At 43.6% G+C, this 22,681-nt stretch overlaps 2 protein-coding genes across 9 annotated transcripts in view; both read left to right on the top strand.

Moving 5' to 3' along the window:
• The window catches only part of LOC146648885 (stonustoxin subunit beta-like), a 25,237-nt gene extending 7,273 nt beyond the window's left edge, over positions 1-17,964 (top strand). For 4 of the 8 annotated variants that reach the window (XM_085388244.1, XM_085388245.1, XM_085388241.1 and 1 more), the window contains 5 exons: positions 2,387-2,560; positions 3,566-3,739; positions 13,877-14,050; positions 16,471-16,517; positions 16,666-17,964. In XM_085388244.1, the coding sequence (XP_085244370.1) occupies positions 2,387-2,560; positions 3,566-3,739; positions 13,877-14,050; positions 16,471-16,517; positions 16,666-17,201 (1,105 nt within the window). In that variant the 3' untranslated portion in view covers positions 17,202-17,964. Of the gene's footprint in view, positions 1-713; positions 847-2,386; positions 2,561-3,565; positions 3,740-8,318; positions 9,590-13,876; positions 14,051-16,470; positions 16,518-16,665 lie in introns of those variants that run through there. The other 4 variants (XM_085388246.1, XM_085388247.1, XM_085388249.1 and 1 more) reach the window with 4 other exon arrangements.
• On the top strand, positions 17,906-22,681 carry LOC146648884 (protein FAM151A-like). Its single transcript, XM_085388223.1, has 10 exons — positions 17,906-17,939; positions 18,066-18,228; positions 18,537-18,594; positions 19,896-19,985; positions 20,139-20,215; positions 20,336-20,472; positions 20,741-20,887; positions 21,621-21,727; positions 21,803-21,982; positions 22,367-22,681. Exons 1-10 carry the CDS (start codon positions 17,906-17,908, stop codon positions 22,661-22,663), a joined length of 1,290 nt encoding a protein of 429 aa, XP_085244349.1. The 3' UTR covers positions 22,664-22,681.

Genomic DNA, 22,681 nt, shown 5'->3' with positions numbered 1-22,681 from the left:
ACAGCAGCTTTCACAGGTCAAAAACCACAAAGTGCTTTACAATAGAAACAGGCAATAAAAACACAGAAGATAAAAACATTAAACAGCAAACACTGAACATCATACAGCCTAAAACTAGTTAAAGGCCACTCTGAATACTAGAGTCTGAATAAATGAGTTAGTGGGACCAGTAAAAGCCTTTGACTGGAAGATCTCAGATGTGAGAAGAGCTGTAGGATTGTAGAAAGTCAGAAACATAAACTGGGACTAAAAGTAAGGACTAAAACTTTAAATAACGCCTAAAATGAACTGGTTACCAGTGTGAAGAGATTAAACTGGAGTAATGTCCAGTCTAATGTGCTGGTTAAAAGCCTCGCAGCATGATTCTGTACTGACTGAAGATAAGATAAGATAAGATAACTCTTTATTGTCATTGCACAGTCATACATAGTACAGTAGTACAATGAAATTGGAAAACTGTCCTACGTCGGCACTACATATAACACAACACGACACGATATGACACATCACAACGTAACAAACAACTTTGGTTTCATCTGACCACATGACATTCTCCCAATCCTCTGCTGTATCATCCATGTGCTCTCTGGCAAACTTCAGACGGGCCTGGACATGCACTGGCTTCAGCAGCGGAACACGTCTGGCACTGCGGGATTTGATTCCCTGCCGTTGTAGTGTGTTACTGATGGTGACCTTTGTTACTTTGGTCCCAGCTCTCTGCAGGTCATTCACCAGGTCCCCCCGTGTGGTTCTGGGATCTTTGCTCACCGTTCTCATGATCATTTTGACCCCACGGGATGAGATCTTGCGTGGAGCCCCAGATCGAGGGAGATTATCAGTGGTCTTGTATGTCTTCCATTTTCTGATGATTGCTCCCACAGTTGATTTTTTCACACCAAGCTGCTTGCCTATTGTAGATTCACTCTTCCCAGTCTGGTGCAGGTCTACAATATTTTTCCTGGTGTCCTTCGAAAGCTCTTTGGTCTTGGCCATGGCGGAGTTTGGAGTCTGACTGTTTGAGGCTGTGGACAGGTGTCTTTTATACAGATGATGAGTTCAAACAGGTGCCATTCATACAGGTAACGAGTGGGGGACAGAAAAGCTTCTTACAGAAGACGTTACAGGTCTGTGAGAGCCAGAGATTTTCCTTGTTTGAGGTGACCAAATACTTATTTTCCACCCTGATTTACGAATAAATTCTTTACAAATCCTACCATGTGAATTCATGGATTTTTTTTTTTCACATTCTGTCTCTCACAGTTGAAGTGTACCTCTGGTGCAAATTACTGACCTCTGTCATCATTTTAAGTGGGGGAACTTGCACAATCGGTGGCTGACTAAATACTTTTTTGCCCCACTGTAGCTATGATGATGTTTGCTAGTTCACCTTACATGCATTAATATAATAACGTGGTTAGCCTACTCAACGTAAATTACACACGAACAACATTAAGCTACTCACGCAGAGAAGAACGGCTGCTGCTGCATCATCATCCTCATCATTTCTGCTACACTGGCAGGGCTAGGGGCCAGGACTCTCCTCTTCGGGTTTTTGGGGGATGTTCTAACTCCGGGTCGATAACAGGCACCACACCCGCAGTAGATGCGCTCGGTGTGAGGTCTCGCAGCAAGCTATCAAATACGGCGCATTTCTTGGCTTTTAAAAAAAACGCTATGCGTCGCCAGGTGTTTCATCGGATTCGAGGTGTTACCTCCTTTGACAGTATCACAGTATCAGCTTAAAGCACTTGTTGCTGCTGAGTTTGCATATTTTGCTGTGAAGTACAGCCAGACTTTGACCGCTTCGCCTTGGACATTTTTAATCTGTAGCTCTGCTCTAACAGAACGTACGTACCCGGCCCCGCCTACTATCCTCGGAAACGTAAAATGATTGGCTAGAAGTGTATCACAGCTCAGGAAAAAGAAGCACCGAAATAAAGCACCGAAATGTGCGCTGCTTTTCGGTCTGGTTACTACCGTTTATGTCAGAACCGGTGCCATCATGGCACCGGACACCGGTACCCATCCCTAGCAATAAATATTTATACTGGAAAAGAAAATCGTGAGAGAATCGTGATCTCAATTCTAAGCCAAAAAATCGTGATTCTCATTTTATGCAAAATCGTGCAGCCCTACTGTCACCTGTTCACAGAATGAGTCATCACTTGTTTTTGTTTAGCATTTAATGAACAAGTTCCAGGTCTTTATATTTACACAGGGAACATTTTTAAACTAAAACGTTTTTTAGCCATAAATAGTAATGCACACTGACATTTGTCTTTCTTTCAAAGGTTCAACACAAGAAGTGATTTAAATTAATCACAAACAGTTTGTTATCAAATGACAATTTTTCAGATTATGTCTTTATTTTGTTTTTGTTTTTTAGGCTGAGTGTCCCTGGTCTCTCTGAAAGAGGGTATGAAGCTCTGTCCTCAGTTCTCAGCTCCCAGTCTTCTACACTGAGAGAGCTGGACTTAAGTAACAACAACCTGCAGGATCCAGCAGTGGAGTTTCTTTCTGCAGGACTGAGAAGTCCACACTGTAAACTGAATACTCTGAGGTGAGATCAAGTTATGTTGTGCTTTTCATGAATTGACAGAATTAACCAATAAGAAGCCACTAAATGGGGAAAAAAGTCAGTTAAACTTCTGTAATAGTTTTATGTTAGTGTCATCTCTTAGTGTTGACTAGGGCTGCATGATTTTGCATAAAATGAGAATCACGATTTTTTGGCTTAGAATTGAGATCACGATTCTCTCACGATTCTCTTTTCCAGTATAAATATTTATTGCACTTATTAACTGCACATCAACTTCGTAACAGTTGAGACTGAACATAAAAACAATAAATAAACATAAAAACAACAAAATGTTGTACTGCTTGAAATTCCGTCTCCACCGTTGCTCGACGCTGCGTGTACAGAGCAGGTAGTGCAACAATAGAAAAATAGTTGCGGGACGGCACTGTGTAGCGTTTGTCTAGGGTGTTGATCGTTTTCCTAAATCCCTCGTTTTGCACAGTGTTGATGGAGCCATATCTTTGGTCAGGTGATAAGTAATAGCCTCCGTAGTTTCTTTGTGCCTGCGCGAGTTCGACGGGTAAAGGGAAGCGCTGTATAAGGTTCCCGTTATTGGTGTTTGGGTGGTTGACCGGGATGGATTTTCTCCTGTCACTTTCTCGTCATCCCTGACGTGCTCTCCGTTGTTTTTTCCTGCTAATTTTAGCATCACACGGCACAGCTTCTGTATCACGTGGTATAAGGCTCCGCCCTTATCATTTGTTGAGCAGGAAGAGTGAGCGCTTGTTTTCATGCAGAGTACGTCCCGGATCAAAACGCGGTACAATCGTCGTCTTTTTTTTTTTTTTTTTAAATCGTTGTCATTTGGAAATGAGATCGCACACAAGTATGAATCGAGATCGCGATTTTCTAACGATTAATTGTGCAGCCCTAGTGTTGACCTAGTGTTGCAATAAACAGGATTTATTGCAAAAAATCTAAAAACTCTTTAGTGCACCCTCATTGCAATTTAATAACAGTGTTTAATGTTTATGTGTCATTTTTCAGACTGAGTCACTGTAAGCTCTCAGAGAGAGGCTATGAAGCGCTGTCCTCAGCTCTCAGCTCCCAGTCCTCTAGTCTGAGACAGCTGGACCTGAGTAACTCTGACCTGCAGGATTCAGGAGTGAAGTTTCTGTCTGCTGGAGTGAAGAGTCCACGCTGTAAAATGGAAACTCTCAGGTCAGGATTTAAAATGTTCCACCGATGATCATGTTAAACCTGATTTCTATTACTGCATAAACAGTCAATTGATTTGAAAAAAGTCTTAATGTAGAAATTAGCGTCTGGGGTTTTTAGTGATATTTGTTCACTTTCTGTCTTTCATTTGCAATGAAATGTCCCATCTGCTCCTCTGAGTCCAAATTCTTTATTTTAGCAGTGCTTCATCCACCAAACCTTCTAGTTCGATTCCTGTATTCTGAAGGTTTTTACAGAGCTGTTTGTTCAGATATCAGAATTTGATTTTCAGAAAATTTTAGTAATAAAAATATGATCAATTGATTATTTCTGACTGAAAAGATGAAATATATATTTGGTCATAGTGATATGACTCATTGCCTCACTTAAACATAAAATGTAAACAAAAATTCAAAACAATAGATTAATATAAAACTGAATTTGACTGTTGAGCTTAAAGTGAGCTTGAATGTTATTCACTTCCCGTTTTATTTTGGTAGTTATCGTCTCTGGTTTTTACTTTTACTTCCTCCCCCGACATTGTCTACATTAGTTTCAGCTGTAGAAGATTTATTGACTGTTTGATTTGTCACTTTTTTTAAAACTATAATTGTTGACTTATAAACTATTGCTAAAATGTATTTTTATTAAAATACCAAATAATTTATTACTTTATCATCTAATTAGATTATAATTCTGTAAATAGGGGTGATAGTGTGGTCTATGTGGGTTGTCTTCAGGTACTCTTCCTCCCACAGTCCAAGAACATGCATGCAAGGTTAACTGGAGATGTGTGATTGTGAGCATAAATTGTCTGTCTCTGTGTTTACCTGGCTACATCACCATGGTTACTGATGCTGAACCAATAACCTGGTCTGGATCAGGTTATGTTCAGAGTTTTTGTTTAAAATCAACTGAAGTGCCTCGTTTTCACTGATTCTTTCATTTACAGGAAGCTTTAAGTGTGATATAGAGTCAGTTAGGGTTGCAAAGGGGTGGAAAATTTCCGGTAAATTTCCAAAAAGTTTCTGGTAAATTTCCATGGTAAGTTAAGCTTGGGAATTTTGGAAATATTCCATATTGGAAACTTTCCATGGAAATAATGGGAATTATGGAAATTAATGGGAATTTAGGAGAACTAACTGGGAATATATTATTTCCAAGCATAAATATAAACAGAAATCATAAGAAAACCTCCATGCAAAATGTTTTCAACAGATATTTCAACAGATTTATTTGTAAGTACAGTAGAATAGAACACGTTTCAATAACTTGTTTCATGGATGAATAAAAACAGAAATGTTGAGTTCAATATTACCATCCCCTAACCCCGCTCATTCAAAAATGCCCCCTGTCCAAAAATCTCCACAAAGTCCCATTCAAAAGGTTAAATGAAAAATGCCACTTATCCTCCAAAACGTCCCATTAAACATGCAAATCTTCCTTCAAGCAATCCTCTTTTCTCATTTTTGCTCAGTCAATAGACTCTTCCTGGACCTCATCATCATCCAACAACATGTCCACTTCCTCAGCATCCAACTCTGAGTCTTCCTCTTCAGTGTCACTTTCCAGCCTTGTTGAGGATGGCTCTGTGTCAGGCTCAAAGAGCCGTAGGTTTGCCCGAATGCCGACCAGCTTTTCCACTCTCACATTTGTGAGCCTGTTGCGAACCTTTGTGTGGGTGTTGCCAAACAGTGACCAGTTGCACTCGGAGGCGGCTGATGATGGTGGGATTTGGAGGAGGATGGAGGCTACAGGTGCAAGGGCCTCAGATTCACATAGTCCCTTCCACCAGGTGGCTGCAGATATGTGCTGGCATGACTGCCATATTCCATCCCCTTTCCAAAGGCCTTGCTTTGTTCGATACTTTGCCAAACTGCCTAGAAGTTTGCCTTTATCGAGACCCAGGTGGTCAGACATGGCTGTAATGACCGCATAGGCACCGTTGATCTCTTCCCCAGAAAGTATGCCCTTGTCATATTTGGGGTCCAGCATGTATGCTGTTGCATGCACTGGCTTCATGCAGAACTCCCTCCGCTGTTCCAATGACTTGACCACAGCCGTTTCCTCTGCTTTCAGTAGTAGGGAAGTGGGCAGAATTGTCTGGATTTCTTCTTTGAGTTCTGCAAAAAGGCACTGGACATCTGACAAGATGGCACCATCCCCCTCTATCTTCGCTATTGCTGCTGCAATAGGTTTGAGGATTTTCCTGCTGCTAGATACTCTTTCCCAGAACACATCATCCAAGATGACCTTCTTGATGTCGCTGTCGATGCCTACAGACTGGGATATGGCCATCTCTTGCAGAGACTCCTTTCCCTCCAGAAGGCTGTCAAACATGATAACAACACCACCCCATCGCGTTATGCTGGGAAGCTTCAGTGTAGTACTCTTGTTCTTTTCCTTTTGCTTTGACAGAAATGTAGCGGAAGTTACTTGTTTGCCTTTAACATATTTCAGAACTTGCTTCACTCTCTTATTCAGAGTGTCCATTGTTTTTAGTGCCATTATGTCTTTTAGGAGAAGATTTAGTGTATGGGCTGCACAGCCAATAGTAGTTATATGTGGGTAGGTCTCCTCCACATGTGCCCAGGCAACCTTCATGTTGGCTGCGTTGTCAGTGACCAGTGCAAAAACTTTATCTGGTCCAAGGTCATTGATGATCACTTTTAGCTCATCTGCAATGTATTGGCCTGTGTGTCCGTTTTCCTTTGTGTCTACACTCTTGTAGAACACAGGCTGAGGAGTGGTGATTATGTAGTTAATAATTCCTTGTCCCCTGATATTGGACCATCCATCAGTGATGACTGAAATACAGTCAGCTTGGTCAATGGTCTGTTTCACCTTTGCTTGAACTCGACTGAACTCTTCATCCAGTAGATGAGTAGACAATGCATGTCTGGTTGGGGGAATGTATGCTGGTCGGAGAGCATTCAAAAATCTCTTCCAGTACACATTGGATGTCAGCATCAGGGGTGAGCCAGTTGCATAGATTGCACGAGCGAAACACTCATCTGCGTTTTTCTGGCTAGTGTCATCCATAAAATCAAAGAATCCTCTGATGCCAGAGGGACCAGGAGCTGATGAGTGGGTATCTGACTCTGATACAGCTGAAACAGATTCATTTTCCCCTTGAGTGGAACTCCTGGCTGCTGCATGTGTTGGGCCTTGAGGAATTTTTTTGCACTTTGCAATGTGCTGCTGCATTTTTGTGGCATTCTTCACGTACGTCTTATCACAATATTTACACATATATACAGGTTTCCCTTGCACATTAGCTGGTGTAAAATGTCTCCACACATCAGATAGCGCATGTGGCATTTTTCTGTAAAATAAAACAAGAGCTTGTAAAAATGCTAATGCAATGCAAGAGATCGTAATAATACAATTGCAATATGATAATAAACAGATATAAATAGTAAGGCTAGCTAAACAACTGGAATGATCTTCAAAACAAAACAGCCAAATGAGGAAGCTAGCATCTTCTTTATGTTATACTAGCTATGGCTTATTTAGCATCTAACAGATGCTAGCATTTTATTTAGCATCTTATCAGATTGCTATCTATAGGATTAATACATTTTATGTGATATTCACAATTTAAACATTTAATGAATATATTTTCCCATAATATCATCAAAACTTACCTCACTTGTTAAGTCCACAGGCTCAAATGTGTGCCTTCAATACTCTTTGTCCTTCAGGCTCAAAAGTGTGGTCCATGTGTACATGTGATGGAGGCATGCACAGTGCCAGTAGGTGGTCTCAATAGCCATGCAGCAAGCATGTGCTCTGTACATGTGATTAAGGAATGGCATGGATATTCAAGTGTATTTGAATTGCATTTGTTTGTTTTTGTCAATATTATGCTAAAATATACTTTGCTCAACTATATTTAAGTTCCCTAAGAAGAGCCAACCTTCAATTTTGAAAATTCCCAGTTTATTCCCATAAATTCCCGTTAATTCCCGTTTATTCCCATGGAAAGTTTCCATCTTTGAAAATTCCGGGAATTTTGCAACCCTAGAGTCAGTCATATCTGACTAATGTCAGTGAATGAGGCCCAGCTGTAAAGTCACAGCAGTCACACTGTATGTGTCTCATTGTCACTGGAGTTTAGGCTCCACGCATCCAGCTGGTGCTGCAGAAAAAGTAGAAATGTTTCTGTTTGGTTCTAATGCTGAGTCTCTTTTACAAAGATAGCACTGCAGCTAATCCTGCTCATGTAGCCAGTTAGTAAAAACTCAAGTCACTGTCAGACACAGCAGACATTTATTGATAATCTCACTGTATGTGGTCTTTTAGCGCCTCCTAGTTGTGAACATGTGGAGTGGTGTTAGTCTGGGTGACGAGTGTAACTGTTGAGTGAGAAAGACTGTGGTCGTGTCCAAATTCATGGGCTGCTTCCTCCTGAGCACCCGGCCTTCGCGGTCTACGTGGGCCGGGTCCTCAGAAGGTCGGGTAGGCCGGAAGTAAACGGCCGTGAAATTGGACGGTCTAGTTCTGATTAGCGTCACTGCTGTCTCGGTGGAGTTTAATAAACTCGGCCGTCTGCTCCTTGCTATCTAAAATATAACAGGACACTGGTGTAAATTGTTGACCATCTCACACGTCTGTTTAATCAGTTTTCTGTTTGACGTTTATTCAGTTGTGTAAAAACCAAGGAGGAACCCACCCGGGGGATTCATAGTTTTATTTTATCTAATCTGATAACTTTAATCTCAGCCAAACCGATTTACTCACGAACAAATAAAACACTGAAAAAGCCAAACAATGACATTTTTAGGTTGTCTAAGTGACTTATATATTACTTTTAACCTGATTAGCGAAAGTCTGCGGTGATCTGAAAATGATGTGCCGGGAGTTGTGCCGTTCTCGGCCGCATCAGTGACCCTCGAGCTCCCGGCTAGCTGTCGAGCTGGTGGGTAGCAGACGTCTCCGAAAACGTCGAAGCACTTTTGCAAATATGCGATATCTTGATAAACCGAGCAGATATTTGATGTTTACACAGCTACTTTCTCGCCTGAAAATATGTTAAAAGTTTTGTGACCCAGAAAGATTAATAAGAGTAAATTTAAATCTTAGTAGCGGTCGCCATTACCAGAAACTGGAGTTTGGCTGGGCCGCAATATGAATTCTGGGATATGGTGGGCCACGAAGGACACACCCGACCCATCCTTCAAATTCGGGGAAAAGGAGGACGCATTTGTCGGCTGCATTCGGAGGAGTCCACGAATTTGGACAGCCTTCGGCGCGTCGCTGTGACGTTATCGGTCTACAAATGCGGCTCAGGAGGAAGCAGCCCATGAATTTGGACACACCGAGCATGCGTGCTGGTAGCACCTTAGCCACAGCTTGAGTGTGGAGGAGAAGCTGAAAAAGAAGGTTTTCTAGTTTGTAAGGAGGAAAAAAACTGAGAGGAATAAGTTAAAGAGAGGCTGGAGAGTAACACAGAGCAGCAATGAATGCTGCTCACACAATTTAGACAGTTTAGCATTAAATGTTCGAGTGAGTTAGCTCCCAGCTAACTAGCAAACCAGCTAACTAGCAAACCAGCTAACTGCACCCACAAGCTGCGACTGCGTCTTTCTAACAAGAGCGTCAGACACTCAGACTGGTTTTCTTTGTGGATGATGATTTATTCTCACTGATCCTTCATGATGATGCTGCCATCCACCCACTGCTCCTAGCAGTGTTGCCAACTCCTCAGTAAGGAAAATTGCTATTGGCTGTCCTAAAAGTTGCTGGAAGTCGCTGAATGACGTCATCGCCTAATTTGGATAAATGGTCATGCTAATGTAATTGTAACGTACGTTGTAGGAGAGAAAAATAACATCGTGGAAGCGACATAACGTGAGTAAAAAACGTCCTGGAATGCATTTAAATAAATAAATCATAGTTCTGTCTGTAACTATTACAACACTCTCACCACATTTGTTAACAATTCTCTCAACAAATGTGTTTCTCCTCGTTCTTTGTTATCCAGCTGAGACTTTGGGTATAAATGTGTCATAAACAGGAGAAAGCAGTGCAGGTTCAATGTAATCAAACCTCAGACTGAGTTCAAAATCATCACCTGTCCCTGATACCACGTCAGCACCAGAACCATGATGTGTTTACTCACATTTAAAAAGGTGGAGGTCAGTGGACTGTTGTCATTGGTCTGAATGTGCCTCTATAAACATGTGCTCTTCATTATTGATGTTTTCCTAATGAACAGAAAATGAGACTTAATAAAATCCTCTGACTGTTGTTGGAGCAGGTTGGGTCCTGGGTTTGAGTCCCCCGCTGAACCACAGGGGCTTCTAGCTTTGTTTCACAGTGTATAGAACAACAAATAAAACCAAATCACAAAAAAACGCATCAGACTTTGAGGGTTGAACCAAGGATGAGGAAGCAGACTCGGCCCCAAACAGCTGGATATATGGATGTTACCACAGCAACCACAGCAGTGTGCTCTCAGTATATTTAGTTGTATAAAGGTGTTTGTGGTGTGTTGCAGCTGAAGCAGCCTCATGTATGTTGACACAGGGAGAAAATAGTGTGAGGACACTGTTCACAGCAGTCACAGCTCGCTGCCTTCAACAGTCTCTTCCTTCCTTGTTTGGATGTCACTGATATCATCTTCTGCTCTCACACTGACCACCTGTTGGAGCTAACATGCTAACATGGAAGCAGCAGGTATGCCACCTGTGGCAGCTGAGGTCACGTGATCTGAGTGTTTGAACCACACGTTGGAGCAGCGTTTCCAAACATCTGCACTTCAGAAGCTCCAAAGTGTGGAAACGTCACTGTGGAGCATCCCAAGAGATTTTCTTGCCTCTGCAAAGCTAAGCTTGCAAACAGCACCATAGTTTGTCAATCCCAACCAATCAGAGCGCTCCTTATGTCACGTCACATGACGCGTGTGTTTACCTCTTTGATTAGCACCCAAAGAACTAAAGAAAGGCTAAAAGGACGTTCAGCCAATCAAATCCCTCCTAGGAACAGGAAGTCTAGAGAGGAAATGGAGCAGAGAAGGAGAATCACCAGTTTAAATGTCTGAGTTTTAAACTGGTGACCCTGTAAAGAGGCTTTTATTGACTCTGTTTTCTTTACAGCTTTTTTCACCATTTAAACTGTTTAATATCAGATTTAGAAATAACTTTTGGACAGTTGTTGTACATTTCCACTAAAATGTGACACAAATAGTGACTTTCTGACTTTACTTTGGACTAATCTAACGACTCAGCCTAGCTATGTTGGACTTGGTGTGGAAGCAGCTCCCAGTTTGAGTTCAGGAGACAGACACCCTCTACTTTGAAGATCAGCTTCAAACTTTCCTTTTTGATAAAGCTTATAGTTCGAGCTGGATCAGGTGACCCTGAACCATCCCTTAGTTATGCTGCTATAGGCTCAGGCTGTTGATGATGCTCTGCTTTCTTCTCCACTCCCCTCTTTTCACTCCTGATGCTTTTATATGTCACGACTGCATGTCCTTAACTTTTGTGTCTCTCTGAGCTCATCTCTTCTCTTTCCCCTCACCCTGCAACCAGTCATGGTAGATTTTTTTGAAGCTGAGCTTTGTTCTCTTCAGTTGGGTGTCTTCCCTGCTGCCTTTAAAACGGCGGTGGTGAGGCCCCTTCTGAAGAAGAGCAATTTGGATTGTAATGATTTTAATAACTACAGACCTGTATCCAACTCACCATTTTTAAATAAAATCTTAGAAAAACTTGTTTTTACTCAGATTACTGATTTTCTCAATGATAGAATCAGAATCAGAATCAGAATGGGTTTATTGCCAGATGTTGAGGTTTACAACATTAGGAAATTGCTGCGGTGCTTCAGTGCAGACAATAAGAATTAAAGTGCTATGTAGAAAGAAAGATATGTGCATGAGATATACATGAGAATAAGAATTAAGAGTGCTACGTGGAAAGATATATACATGAGTGCAGGTGGTGATCAGTGCCAAACATGAAATGATGCAGTGACACAGCGTAGGGTCATGTGTTAGTGGCGGGGACAGTCATGTGGTTATTGTTCATGTGTCCAACAGCAGAGGGGAAGAAACTGTTCTTGTGGCGAGAGGTTCTGGTGCGAATGGACCGGAGCCTCCTGCCTGAGGGGAGCAGGTCAAACAGACTGTGTCCAGGGTGAGAAGGGTCAGCTGAGATCCGGGCTGCACGCCGCAGTGTCCTGGAGGTGTACAGGTCCTGCAGAGATGGGAGTCTGCAGCCAATCACCTTCTCAGCAGAGCGCACAACACGCTGCAGTCTCTGTTTGTCCCTGATAGACAGATCCTGGAGATATTCCAGTCTGGATTTAGGGTGAACCACAGCACAGAGACGGCTCTCCTAAAGGTTTTAAATGATCTTAGATGTAACTGGGACGCCCAAAAGCTCTCAGTGCTGGTGCTGCTGGATCTAAGCGCAGCCTTTGATACAGTAGACCACGCTATTCTTTTAAACAGACTAAAACACATGGTGGGTCTCTCTGGTGCTGTACACAACTGGTTCACTTCCTATCTCTCTGACAGAACTTTTATGGTGAGTATGGATACATGCTCCTCTAAGATCCATAAAATGACATGTGGTGTGCCTCAAGGGTCGGTTTTAGGCCCTGTACTTTTTAATTTGTATATGTTGCCTCTCGGCAGTGTCATCAGGAGGCATGGAGTGAACTTCCACAGTTACGCTGATGACACGCAGCTGTACATCTCCGTGTCTCCTGATGACACCAGACCAATGGATGCCCTTTTTAACTGTGTCTTGGATATAAGATCTTGGATGGCAGAAAACTTTTTACAGCTTAACCAGGACAAAACTGAAGTTTTAATCGTCGGTCCTGAGGCTCAGAGAGAGAAACTCTTGTCTAAATTACAGGCATTTTCACTATGTCCTTCGCTACAAGTGCAAAACCTGGGTGTTATTTTTGACTCTGAGCTTGGTTTTATCCCACATGTTAAACATGTAACCAAAATTGGATTTTATCATCTAAAAAATATAGCCAGAGTCCGCCCTATTCTCTCTCGGGCCAACACGGAGATGCTGATGCATGCTTTTATTACCAGTCGCATTGATTACTGCCCTGCTCTCTGGTCTTCCTAAGAAGAATATTTCACCTTTACAACTTTTACAAAACTCGGCAGCTCGTGTGCTGACGGAGACCAGAGGGCGGGCCCACATTACACCGGTTTTAGAATCGCTGCACTGGCTCCCCGTGTGTTTCAGGATCGATTTTAAAGTTCTTTTATTGGTTTTTAAATGTCTTAATGGTCTTGGGCCTTCTTATCTCTCAGATCTGCTTTTACCATACGAACCCTCGCGGACCCTGAGGTCCTCTGGTGCTGGCCTTTTGATTGTCCCTAAAGTCAGGACACATACTCACGGAGAGGCAGCTTTTCAGTGGTATGGTCCTCGTCTGTGGAACAGCCTGCCGGAGGAGCTCAGGGCCGCAGAGAACGTACATGTTTTTAAGAACAGGCTCAAGACCTACCTTTTTAATTTAGCTTTTACTTAACATTTATTTATTTTATGCTTATTTATTCTATCCTGTTATTCTATTTATATTATATGCTGTGTGCCCAGCCTGGAGGCTGCAGTCTGTAACCGGCTCCCTGTGATAGTGTTTCCTCACCTGGCTCATGTGTGCCCAGCCCAATTTTACTCTTTGTGTGTGTGTGTGTGTGTGTGTGTGTGTGTGTGTGTGTGTGTGTGTGTGGGGGGGGGGGGGGATATGTATCCATGATCGTTTATGTTAATGAGAGTGTGGGGAGTGAGTTGGAGGGCGGGGGGGCGCTTTTAACCATGTAAAGCACTTTGTGCTATATCTTTGTATGAAAAGTGCTTTATAAATAAAGATTGATTGATAGATTCTCCTCCAGGAGCCTGTTTTCACTGGGAGGATCGTTGTGTCAAAGGGAGTTCTTCCTTCCCACCATCACCAAGTGCTGCACACAGTGGATTGTCTGGTTTTTGGGGCTTTCTCTCTAATATTGGAGGCCTTACACTGTTAAACAGCTTCAGACGACTGTTGTTGTCTGTTGGGAATTGTCACTTTTAAATAAAGTTACATTGAATGGATGTAAATGGATAGATGTTATTGTGACAAACAGAAAATGATCTTTAAAAGATAGATTGTTGTTTTGTGTGTCTGCAGTCTGTCAGGCTGTCTGATCACAGAGAAAGGCTGTACTTCTCTGGCCTCAGCTCTGAGCTCCAACCCCTCCCATCTGAGAAAGCTGGATCTGAGCTACAATCATCCAGGTGACTCAGGAATGAAGCTGTTGTCGTCTGGACTGAAGGATCCAGGCTGGAGACTGGACACTCTCAGGTATGGAGAGAATGTCTGATAGAGGAGGACAAGCTGGAAACATTTCCTGTGTCCTTCACTCACTTCCTGTTTGTTTCCTGCAGATGAGACATGAACAATCACACATGCAGGAATATTTTCAGGGACAGACACACTAGTCTAGCTGGATAGTACGTGGATATTTATGTAGGGGGTCTCCAAGGAGTCTGTTTGCAGGAACATTAATGATAACTGATAAGTCATGTTGAGAGTTTCCTTAAAAGTAGACCTACAGTTAGGTCCATAAATATTTGGACAGAGACAACATTTTGTAACTTAAGTTTTTAAAAATCTCAGTGACGAACCAATTTCAGTGACCAAAAACGCCATTTAAGTGTGGACGAAAGGTGCAAACGCATAGAAAAATCTGCGTTTTCAAAAATACCCGGGTACGTGTGGACGTAGCCTAAGGATCAAACCTCTATCATTATGCAATCGATTATAGAACTCTAAGCATATATGAGTAAATATTTCTAAGCATAAATGACAATCAACAATATAAACCTTACAGCTGGTTTTAATAACAGAATTTATTTGTTTCTCAAATGAGAAAGAGCTATCGAGAAACACTCCTAAATCTTTAGTTGTTAACTTTTCCAGTGGGCCAAGGTCAACATTATCTGCTAATGCTAAATAGGCTGCCGTTATTAACTAACGCTAATTTGATGCGAATTAGCATTATGCACTAATGTTAACACTTACTTTTTAACAATGTGAACGGCTAATGCTAACATTACAACAATGTTGTAATGCTAGGGTAAGCATTACAACATTGTTGTAATGCTTACCCTAGCATTACAACAATCTGAGCTGCTAATGCTAAGTAGGCTGCCATTAGCACCTACGTCTAATTCAAGGCAGATACGCATTAGAACCTAATGCTCATATCGTTTTCCTTTACTTTATAACAACGTGAGCAGCTACTGCTAAATAGACTGCTGTTATTAGCTATCCACCAAAAATATCCACCAGGGTGGATATTTTCAAAAACTCAGTTTTTGCATTTACGTGTGGACGAGAAAAACGGAGAAAACGCAGAAAACGCAGCGTCAAAGGTGTGCGCCTTTTTTGACGTCACACTGTGCGCCACGTTATTGTTTGGGTGAAATGAATTTCTACAATACTGTTACTGTTAATTCTACTCTCTGCAGTGTTTACATGCTTACATATACACACAGTTACTGTCCCTCCACACATACGACTCGGTTCTGCTTCTATGCCCCAGCTTTGTTTACTTTTTCCCACCAAGGCTTCTAGACTTCTGATTGGCCAACATTTCTACAGGTTAGGAATATAGCGCCACCTGCTGCTTTGGCATGTTCCTGGCAGCGTTTTCCTTCATTTCTGCCTTTATGTGTGGACGGGATTATTTTTTAAAACGAAAACGGAAAATCTCCGTTTTTAAAAATACCCGTGTACGTGTGGACGTAGCCTCAGTAGTCTGTAAAGACTCTGTGTGCCTTCCAGAGTGCTCTGGCATGCACACACACCTTAAGGTCATGAGAGAGGTCGTACCTTCTCTTACTGATTTATGGTTTAGGAGAACACCTGCTCTGTGTCTGGTTAAGTATAAGAGCCCTTTGTTAGGGGGACCGCTGGACTCTTAGCACCAGCTTTGGGGTCACAGGGTCACATCTGGAACACACACAGACACACACGCTATGCACAGACTGGTACTCTTTGTTCATACCTGTGTAAGACGTCATAATGAACTTGTGCATATTCATGTAAGCTCAATAAAGAGCAGTGTTACGAGGGAGCAGACGAGAGCGACTGAGGTCAAGTGAAGGAACGGCGCTGTCACAGTTCTCTCCCTCATCAATTGTCTGGTTCCAGCGGTGGGTCTGTGCTAGACGACCCATCACCAGCTTTTTCCAGCTGTTTCCACTGGTTACCAGTACGTGGTAGAATCCACTTCCAGATCTGGTTGTCTTTAAATCTGTGAATGGATTGGCTCCATCTTATCTCTCTTTAACAAAAGAATCCAAGTGGAGCCCTCAGGTCTGCAGATAAGCAGCTTCTGACCAGAACTAGACGTAAAAACAGAGGTGAGCTTTATCGATGGCTGCAGCCAAACTCTGGAACAGTCGCCCTTCACATCAGGTCGTCACCAACACTGGACATTTTTAAAAGCCGGTTGGAAACACATTTGTACTCTGTAGCTTTCAATCCTGACCAGTCTTTATAGTCATTACTGTGTATGTTTCCTATTTTCTCTCTACTCTGTGCAGCACTTTGGCTCAAGCTGTTTTTAAATGTGCTGATAAATAAATGTAGATTTCTTTGAATAAAACAGTGGAGCCGAGCTTTGAGCTCAGTGTGTAACAGTGTGTGTGTGAGAGCCATGTAATGTCCATGTGTGCATGCTGACTGTGCTGCTCTGACCCCCCTCCTCCTTTCAGGGTGGAGCCTGCTGGAGTCCGATGGTTGAGACCAGGTCTGAGGAAGTGTAAGTGTGTTTTTAATGGGATTCATGAAAACAAAGCAGCACACATTCAACCATCTTCATCATGTCAGGAGTCATCATCAAAGTGTCAATCAATGAACAGATGATGGATCAATAACTGCAGCTGGATTGTGTTTGTTCTCTCCATCAGATTCCTGTCAACTCACAATCGACACAAACACAGTGAACACAAAGCTCCAACTGTCTGACAACAACAGGAAGGTGACACATGTGGAGGAGGTTCAGTCATATCCTGATCATCCAGACAGATTTGATGTTTATCCTCAGCTGCTGTGTAGAGATGGTCTGACTGGTCGCTGTTACTGGGAGGTCGAGTGGAGAGGAAACGTTTATATATCAGTGAGTTACAGAAGCATCAGAAGGAAAGGAGGCAGTGCTGACTGTTGGTTTGGATTCAATGATCAGTCCTGGAGTCTGATCTGCTCTGATGATGGTCCTCAGTCTGTCTGGCACAATGACAGACAAACATCCATCTCCTCTTCCTCCTCCTCCTCCTCTGTCTCTAACAGAGCAGCAGTGTATGTGGACTGTCCTGCTGGCACTCTGTCCTTCTACAGAGTCTCCTCTGACACTCTGATCCACCTCCACACCTTCAACACCACATTCACTCAAACTCTTTATCCTGGGTTTATGGTCTCTCCTGGTTGCTCAGTGTCCCTGTGCTGAGTGGAGTGTAAAGAGTGTCTCCTGTTACAGAAACACTCTGACTGTTGAACAGATAGTTCAGTCTGTACATGTCTGTCTCTTTCACTCACAAACACGTTTTCAGATTCATGGATTCAATCAGTTGATGTTTGAAACTCTTCTAAATGATTCCTTGTAAACTTCTTCCTCTTCAGTCACAAACAAACAGGAAGTGATGTCACATGTGTTCCTGTCCACACAGCAGAATGAGTCTATTGCTGACAGTGATGTACAAACAGAGTGAGCATTTCTGAGGCCCAAAATAAACTGAGTAGTTCACTGAATGAACAATGGACTGTGAGCTCAGTTCCTTCATCATTAGTATGGATTATATATGTATATGTATTATATTAGTATCATATATATCAGGTGCTGCTGCTTTCAGTCATTGTGCAAATGTGCTGTTTGTAAGGTTGTAAAGCTGCAGTCAGCTGAGACTGAAGAAGTCACCTGATCAGTGAGCAAACGTTTCTGAAAACGTCCAGATGAACAGAATCAACCTTTTGGGATCAGCCAGCAATGCAGCATCATTGTTGTTCAGCTTCAGAGGTTTGCAGGAATGAACTGATGACCAGAAACAGCTGCAAAGTCCAAGAAAATACCAGCTGGAGTTCAGCTGCATTTGAAGAAGTCAAAGAAAAGTAAGGATGGCAAAGGGCGACGTTTTCTTCCAAAGAGCTGCAAACATGGTCGACGCCTCATTAGAAGAATCATCTGGACGTTTGTGAGGAACTCTAACCAAGAAAGCAACAGATGCTGTACTGGCTTCTGGAAAAGGTACAGATCAGAACTGTTTCCACAGAAAGTCCATCTGATCACAGTTTTTAAAGGCGTGTTCGTTTGCAGGCATCAAGTTGGACTTTAAGGCTCTGGAATCAGTGGGTTTGTCACTGGACCTGCTTAAACAAAAGGAAAGCAACAAGGGAATAAACAGACCTGTGTGGCTGAATGCAGACATCCTCAGAGGCCCCAACGTCCCAAGCTTTGTAGCTCCAGTCAATGGAAGCAGGTATGAAATCCAGCTAGACCGGACACAGACCCTTGGACAGAGTTCAGAATTAGGAAGGGAAAATGTCTAACATCTAAAGACTGATCGGGAGGTTGGTGGTTCGATCCCTGGATCCTCCAGTCTGCATGCCAAGTGTCCCTGGGCATGATACTAGCCCCAGGTCGCTCTCCGATCTCAGCACGAATGTAGTTAGGAAGCACTAAAAAGCTTAGAAGAAAGTGACTGGGTGAGTGTGGTGTGGAGACTTGGGAGAGCAGGAAAGTGCTACGTAAGAATCAGTCCATGTTTATGTCTCCCTCTTTTTTCAGGTTTTTGGAACTCATTCAGGACAAGTTTCCAGATGTGACTTTGTCTCCTGGGTGGAAGGTATGGCACGCTCGCAGTAAGAACCCCATTGAACCATTATACCAGGCATGTGACGAGGTTCTGGGAATGTTCCTGTCAGAAACAGGAAGAGACTCAAGGAATCCTGAACTGACATTTATGAGAGAATTCAAAGCTGGAAGAAGAACTTTGAGCTTCAAAAAGATCCTTTGAGCTAAAGTAGACAAAACAGCTTTTATGTTCCTGTGATCCCTAAAATTAAAGACAGTTGAATTAATGTTGACATGCATCACCCATCAAGAGTTTGGACACCTTCTCATTTCATGGTTCTCTTTATTTCTACTACTTTCTACACTGTAGATACTGAAGACATCAAAGCAAGATATATGGAATTATGTAGCAAAGAAAACAATGATAACTCTAAAATACATTTAGAGTCCTGTGAGTAGCCGCCCTTTGTTTTGTTGACAGAGCTGCGGCCTTCTCTCAGCTTCATGATGTCGTCACCTGAGATGGTTTCACCTCACAGGTGAGCCTGTCAGGGTTCATTGGTGGTGTTGGGACCATCAGTCGTGTTGTGCAGAAGTCAGGGCTGTTAGCTGTGTACCAACCTATTTGACAACTGTTGAAATTCATATTATGGCAAGAACCAATGAGCTAAGTAAAGAGAAACAACAGCCCATCATTACTGTAAGAGCTGAAGGTCAGTCAGTCGGAAACTTTGAATGTGTCCCCAAGTGCAGTCAGAAAAACCATCAAGACTACGATGAAACTGTCTGACATGAGGACGCCCCAGGAAAGGAAGACCAGGAGTCCCTCTGCTGCTGAGGATACAATCATCCGAGTCACCAGCCTCAGAAATCACAAGTTAACAGCAGCTCAGATTAGAGCCCAGATAGATGCCACACAGAGTAGAGACACATCTGAGTAGAGTAGAGACTGTACAAATCAGGCCTTTATGGTCAAATAGCTGCTGAGAAACCACGACTAAGGAAAAGCAACAAGCAGAGATTTGTTTGGGCCAAGAAACACAAGATGAGTCCAAATTGGAGAACTTTGATTCCACCCGCCGTGTCTTTGTGAACGATGGTCTCTACATGCACGGTTCCCACTGTGAAGCATGGGGTTGATGGTTTGCTGGTGTGGGGGGCTTTACTGGTGACACTGGTGGAGATTTATTTAAACTGAAGGCACACTGACCCAGCATGGCTACCACAGCATCCTGCAGCAACATGCCATCCCATCATGGAGAGTGATGGAGGCCTGGCCTCCACAGTGGAGATGGTAAACACATGGTTTATATTTTTGACTGAATAACAGCTGTATGTGCTTTATTTCTTTAGGTCCTCTATATTCACCAGCTCACAAACGAAACCTACTCCAGAGCCACGGTGGAAGAAATGTACAACATGATCAAAGACGTACCTCAAAGGGTAAGTGTGAATCCAGGTTTCAGTGGTCCCAGTTCAACACGCTCCCATCCCAACACGCCTGGGACAAATCGTCGGTGTGTTGCGTGCTGGGATGAGAACGCTCTGAGGTGTCGGAGAACGGCAGAGCTGACTGGTCAACGTTTCGTCTCTTAGGTGACGTTCCCAGTCCACGCCATGCTGGTTCGCAGCGGCTGGCAGCACCTGAGCTGGCTCCTCAACCAGTCACCACGGTAACAGATAACTTCCACGTTTACTATGGCAATGACTGGAAATCTGCTAATCAAACCAGTAACTGGGGGCTGCTCGCTGCCCATGAGCGCCACAGACTGACTGTCATGTTTTGTGTCTAGGTTCAGCCTGACTTTGTGGCAGGGCTCTGTTAACCCCAGCGTCAGCGACCTGCTGTTTGTCCGTGACAACACCCACCCGTGGCAAGTCTACTATGACATATATGAACCCACGCTGTCAGAATTTAAGCAGGCTGTAGGTGAGGAGCGTTCATATGGAGCAGACTTACACAGACTATGTTTGGGTAAAATAATAATTGTGTGTGTGTGATTTATTCAAATCAACAGATTTGTTTTCAGTGAGTTCTGACTGTTGTTGAAGACTAAAGAAAAACATTATTAGAAAACTACATGAAAAATCATTGGAAACTGAACCTTCTGCTCATTGTGTGCATTTGTTTAAGCTTCTTCTGAGATGAAGAGTTTGCTTCTGTTTAGTTCTTCCTGGTTCATTGTGTGTGTTCACAGGTAAGCAGGACAGCGTGAGGAGGTTCTATCCTGGAGGAGATCTGATGGAGTTTCTCCACCCAGGTTACAGCTCAGACCTCATGAACCGCCTGGCTGTGCCTTTGCTCCCCGTCACCGGCCGGGCCTCCCTGCTCCGTCAGCTTTCAGGCAGGTTTTACACCTCAGGGTTTATAACCTGATTTTAACGGGCCAGACTGAAACGCCCGGGCAAAGCACACTCTCAAAGTTGTACTTTACATATGCTAGCGACATCTGGTGGTAACATCATGAATGACAGCGGGGCACTGTCGCCAGAAACACCAAGAAACTGCCTCATTTGTGCCACGAAGCATTCAGAGATCCCTCGTGAGTTTTTTCTCAAGGTATTTTTAAAGTGAACTTGCTGTATGCACTGAAGTCATGTGGCAGCTGAACCTTTCGTTCACATCGGTCATCAGGATGATGTTCTTAGTGACTCTTGGTGGCAGAAAAGCTGATGTCCTGGGATTTTGACCGTTACAGTAACAATTGTGAAAAACGCAAACTATCTGTTGTTTTGGTAGAAATGAAAGCGCCAGAAGTGTTCACAGCTGTGCTGAGCAGAGAATACAGAGCACAGCTGCTTGATCAGAAATCAGTGTTTGAAGCCGCAGTGGACCGAGGCGGCGTGTTGGACAACGGGGAAGTGACTGCTGCAGAGGTGCGGCTAACATTTGGCCCTTTGAGTATCAGTCGTGGTCACAGCCTGTCCGTCCCTTCACAGCTGCGGTCTCCTCATCACCTCATGATAATGCAGCATGTCACAGATCAGCTGTTCATCCTGATGATGTCAAACTGTAAACCTGCACATGCTGCTGTCGCACCACCTTAAAGTCACACTGATACTCTGTTTCACTAACAGGTGGGGGCAGCGGGATGCTGGTCGTTCGTGTGACCTCTGACAGCAGTCGACCTGGAGTCCTTCTGGTAGAAGGTTCTGGAAGGAGCTCAGAGCTCCTCACACTGCAGGTATATCTGTAGATCACCAGCCAACCACCAGCCAGGTTACATTTTTATTAAGGCCAATCATGTGTGTGTTCTCAGGATGTTATTCAGACCCTTGGGCAGGCTGCTGATACCTCCTGGGGAATTTACCTGAGGGTCCAGAGTCAGCAGCTGCTGGAGGCTTCTCTTAACCTGCTGCAGTCAGCCTACGGGGCCGACGAGCTCCACAGGCCTGTGTGGATCAGCATGGAGGGCTTACAGAGCAGCGACAGCACAGCAGTAAGCACATCTGATCCCCCCGAAGCAGTGTCTGCAGACAATACGTTAATAAAGAACAGAGCAGACGCATGTCACGTTTAACACACCTGGCTGGAAATCCATCCAACTAGAATCGAGCAGGTGTAAATGTTGGAGCCTCCTCGAGGGTCCACCCTGGCTGGGAAACTATCACACCCCCACAGAGAGAACAGTTGTATAAGCTGCATGTTTGTCAGACGGTCCCCAAGCAAATGCAATCCTCTGTTCGTCATGAAGGCTTTTTAGCTGCTCAGGCTTGGTCAGCCAAGCTCAAGTTCACTCCAACAATGTCCAGTGCCGATCCAGTTAGACGATGGAAACGTGTCATTTTAGGCTGTTTCATAGTCGTCCTTCTCTTTGCTCCAGGTCTTTGTGTCCACAGTCGAGCGCCTGTTTCCATACGTCACTGTAGTCCTGGCTGAACACAGATGGCCTCCTCGGATCCCAGCGGCGGTGTCACAGAGGGTGGCTCTACACCTGAATGCAGCCTCGCTGCCCACGGGGCAGGAGCAGCTTTATGCTTTACTGGGAATGATGGACAAATACGACTTTATAATTGAGGTGGACACAAAGAAAGGTGGTGCAGCTGTCACTGTGGTGAAGGAGCTCCGTGCACAGCGTGCAGGCAGAGCAAGCAGAAGCCTGTATATTCTACCTCAGTGATCAGAGCACGTGTGGGCT

Source organism: Rhamphochromis longiceps, linkage group LG18 (assembly GCF_057381845.1).
Source record: "Rhamphochromis longiceps isolate RC_006_pf linkage group LG18, R_longiceps_female_GT1.1, whole genome shotgun sequence".
Classification (NCBI taxonomy): Eukaryota; Metazoa; Chordata; class Actinopteri; order Cichliformes; family Cichlidae; genus Rhamphochromis; species Rhamphochromis longiceps.
The sequence above is the reverse complement of the archived record's forward strand: the minus strand, read 5'-3'. Positions and strand labels throughout refer to the sequence as shown.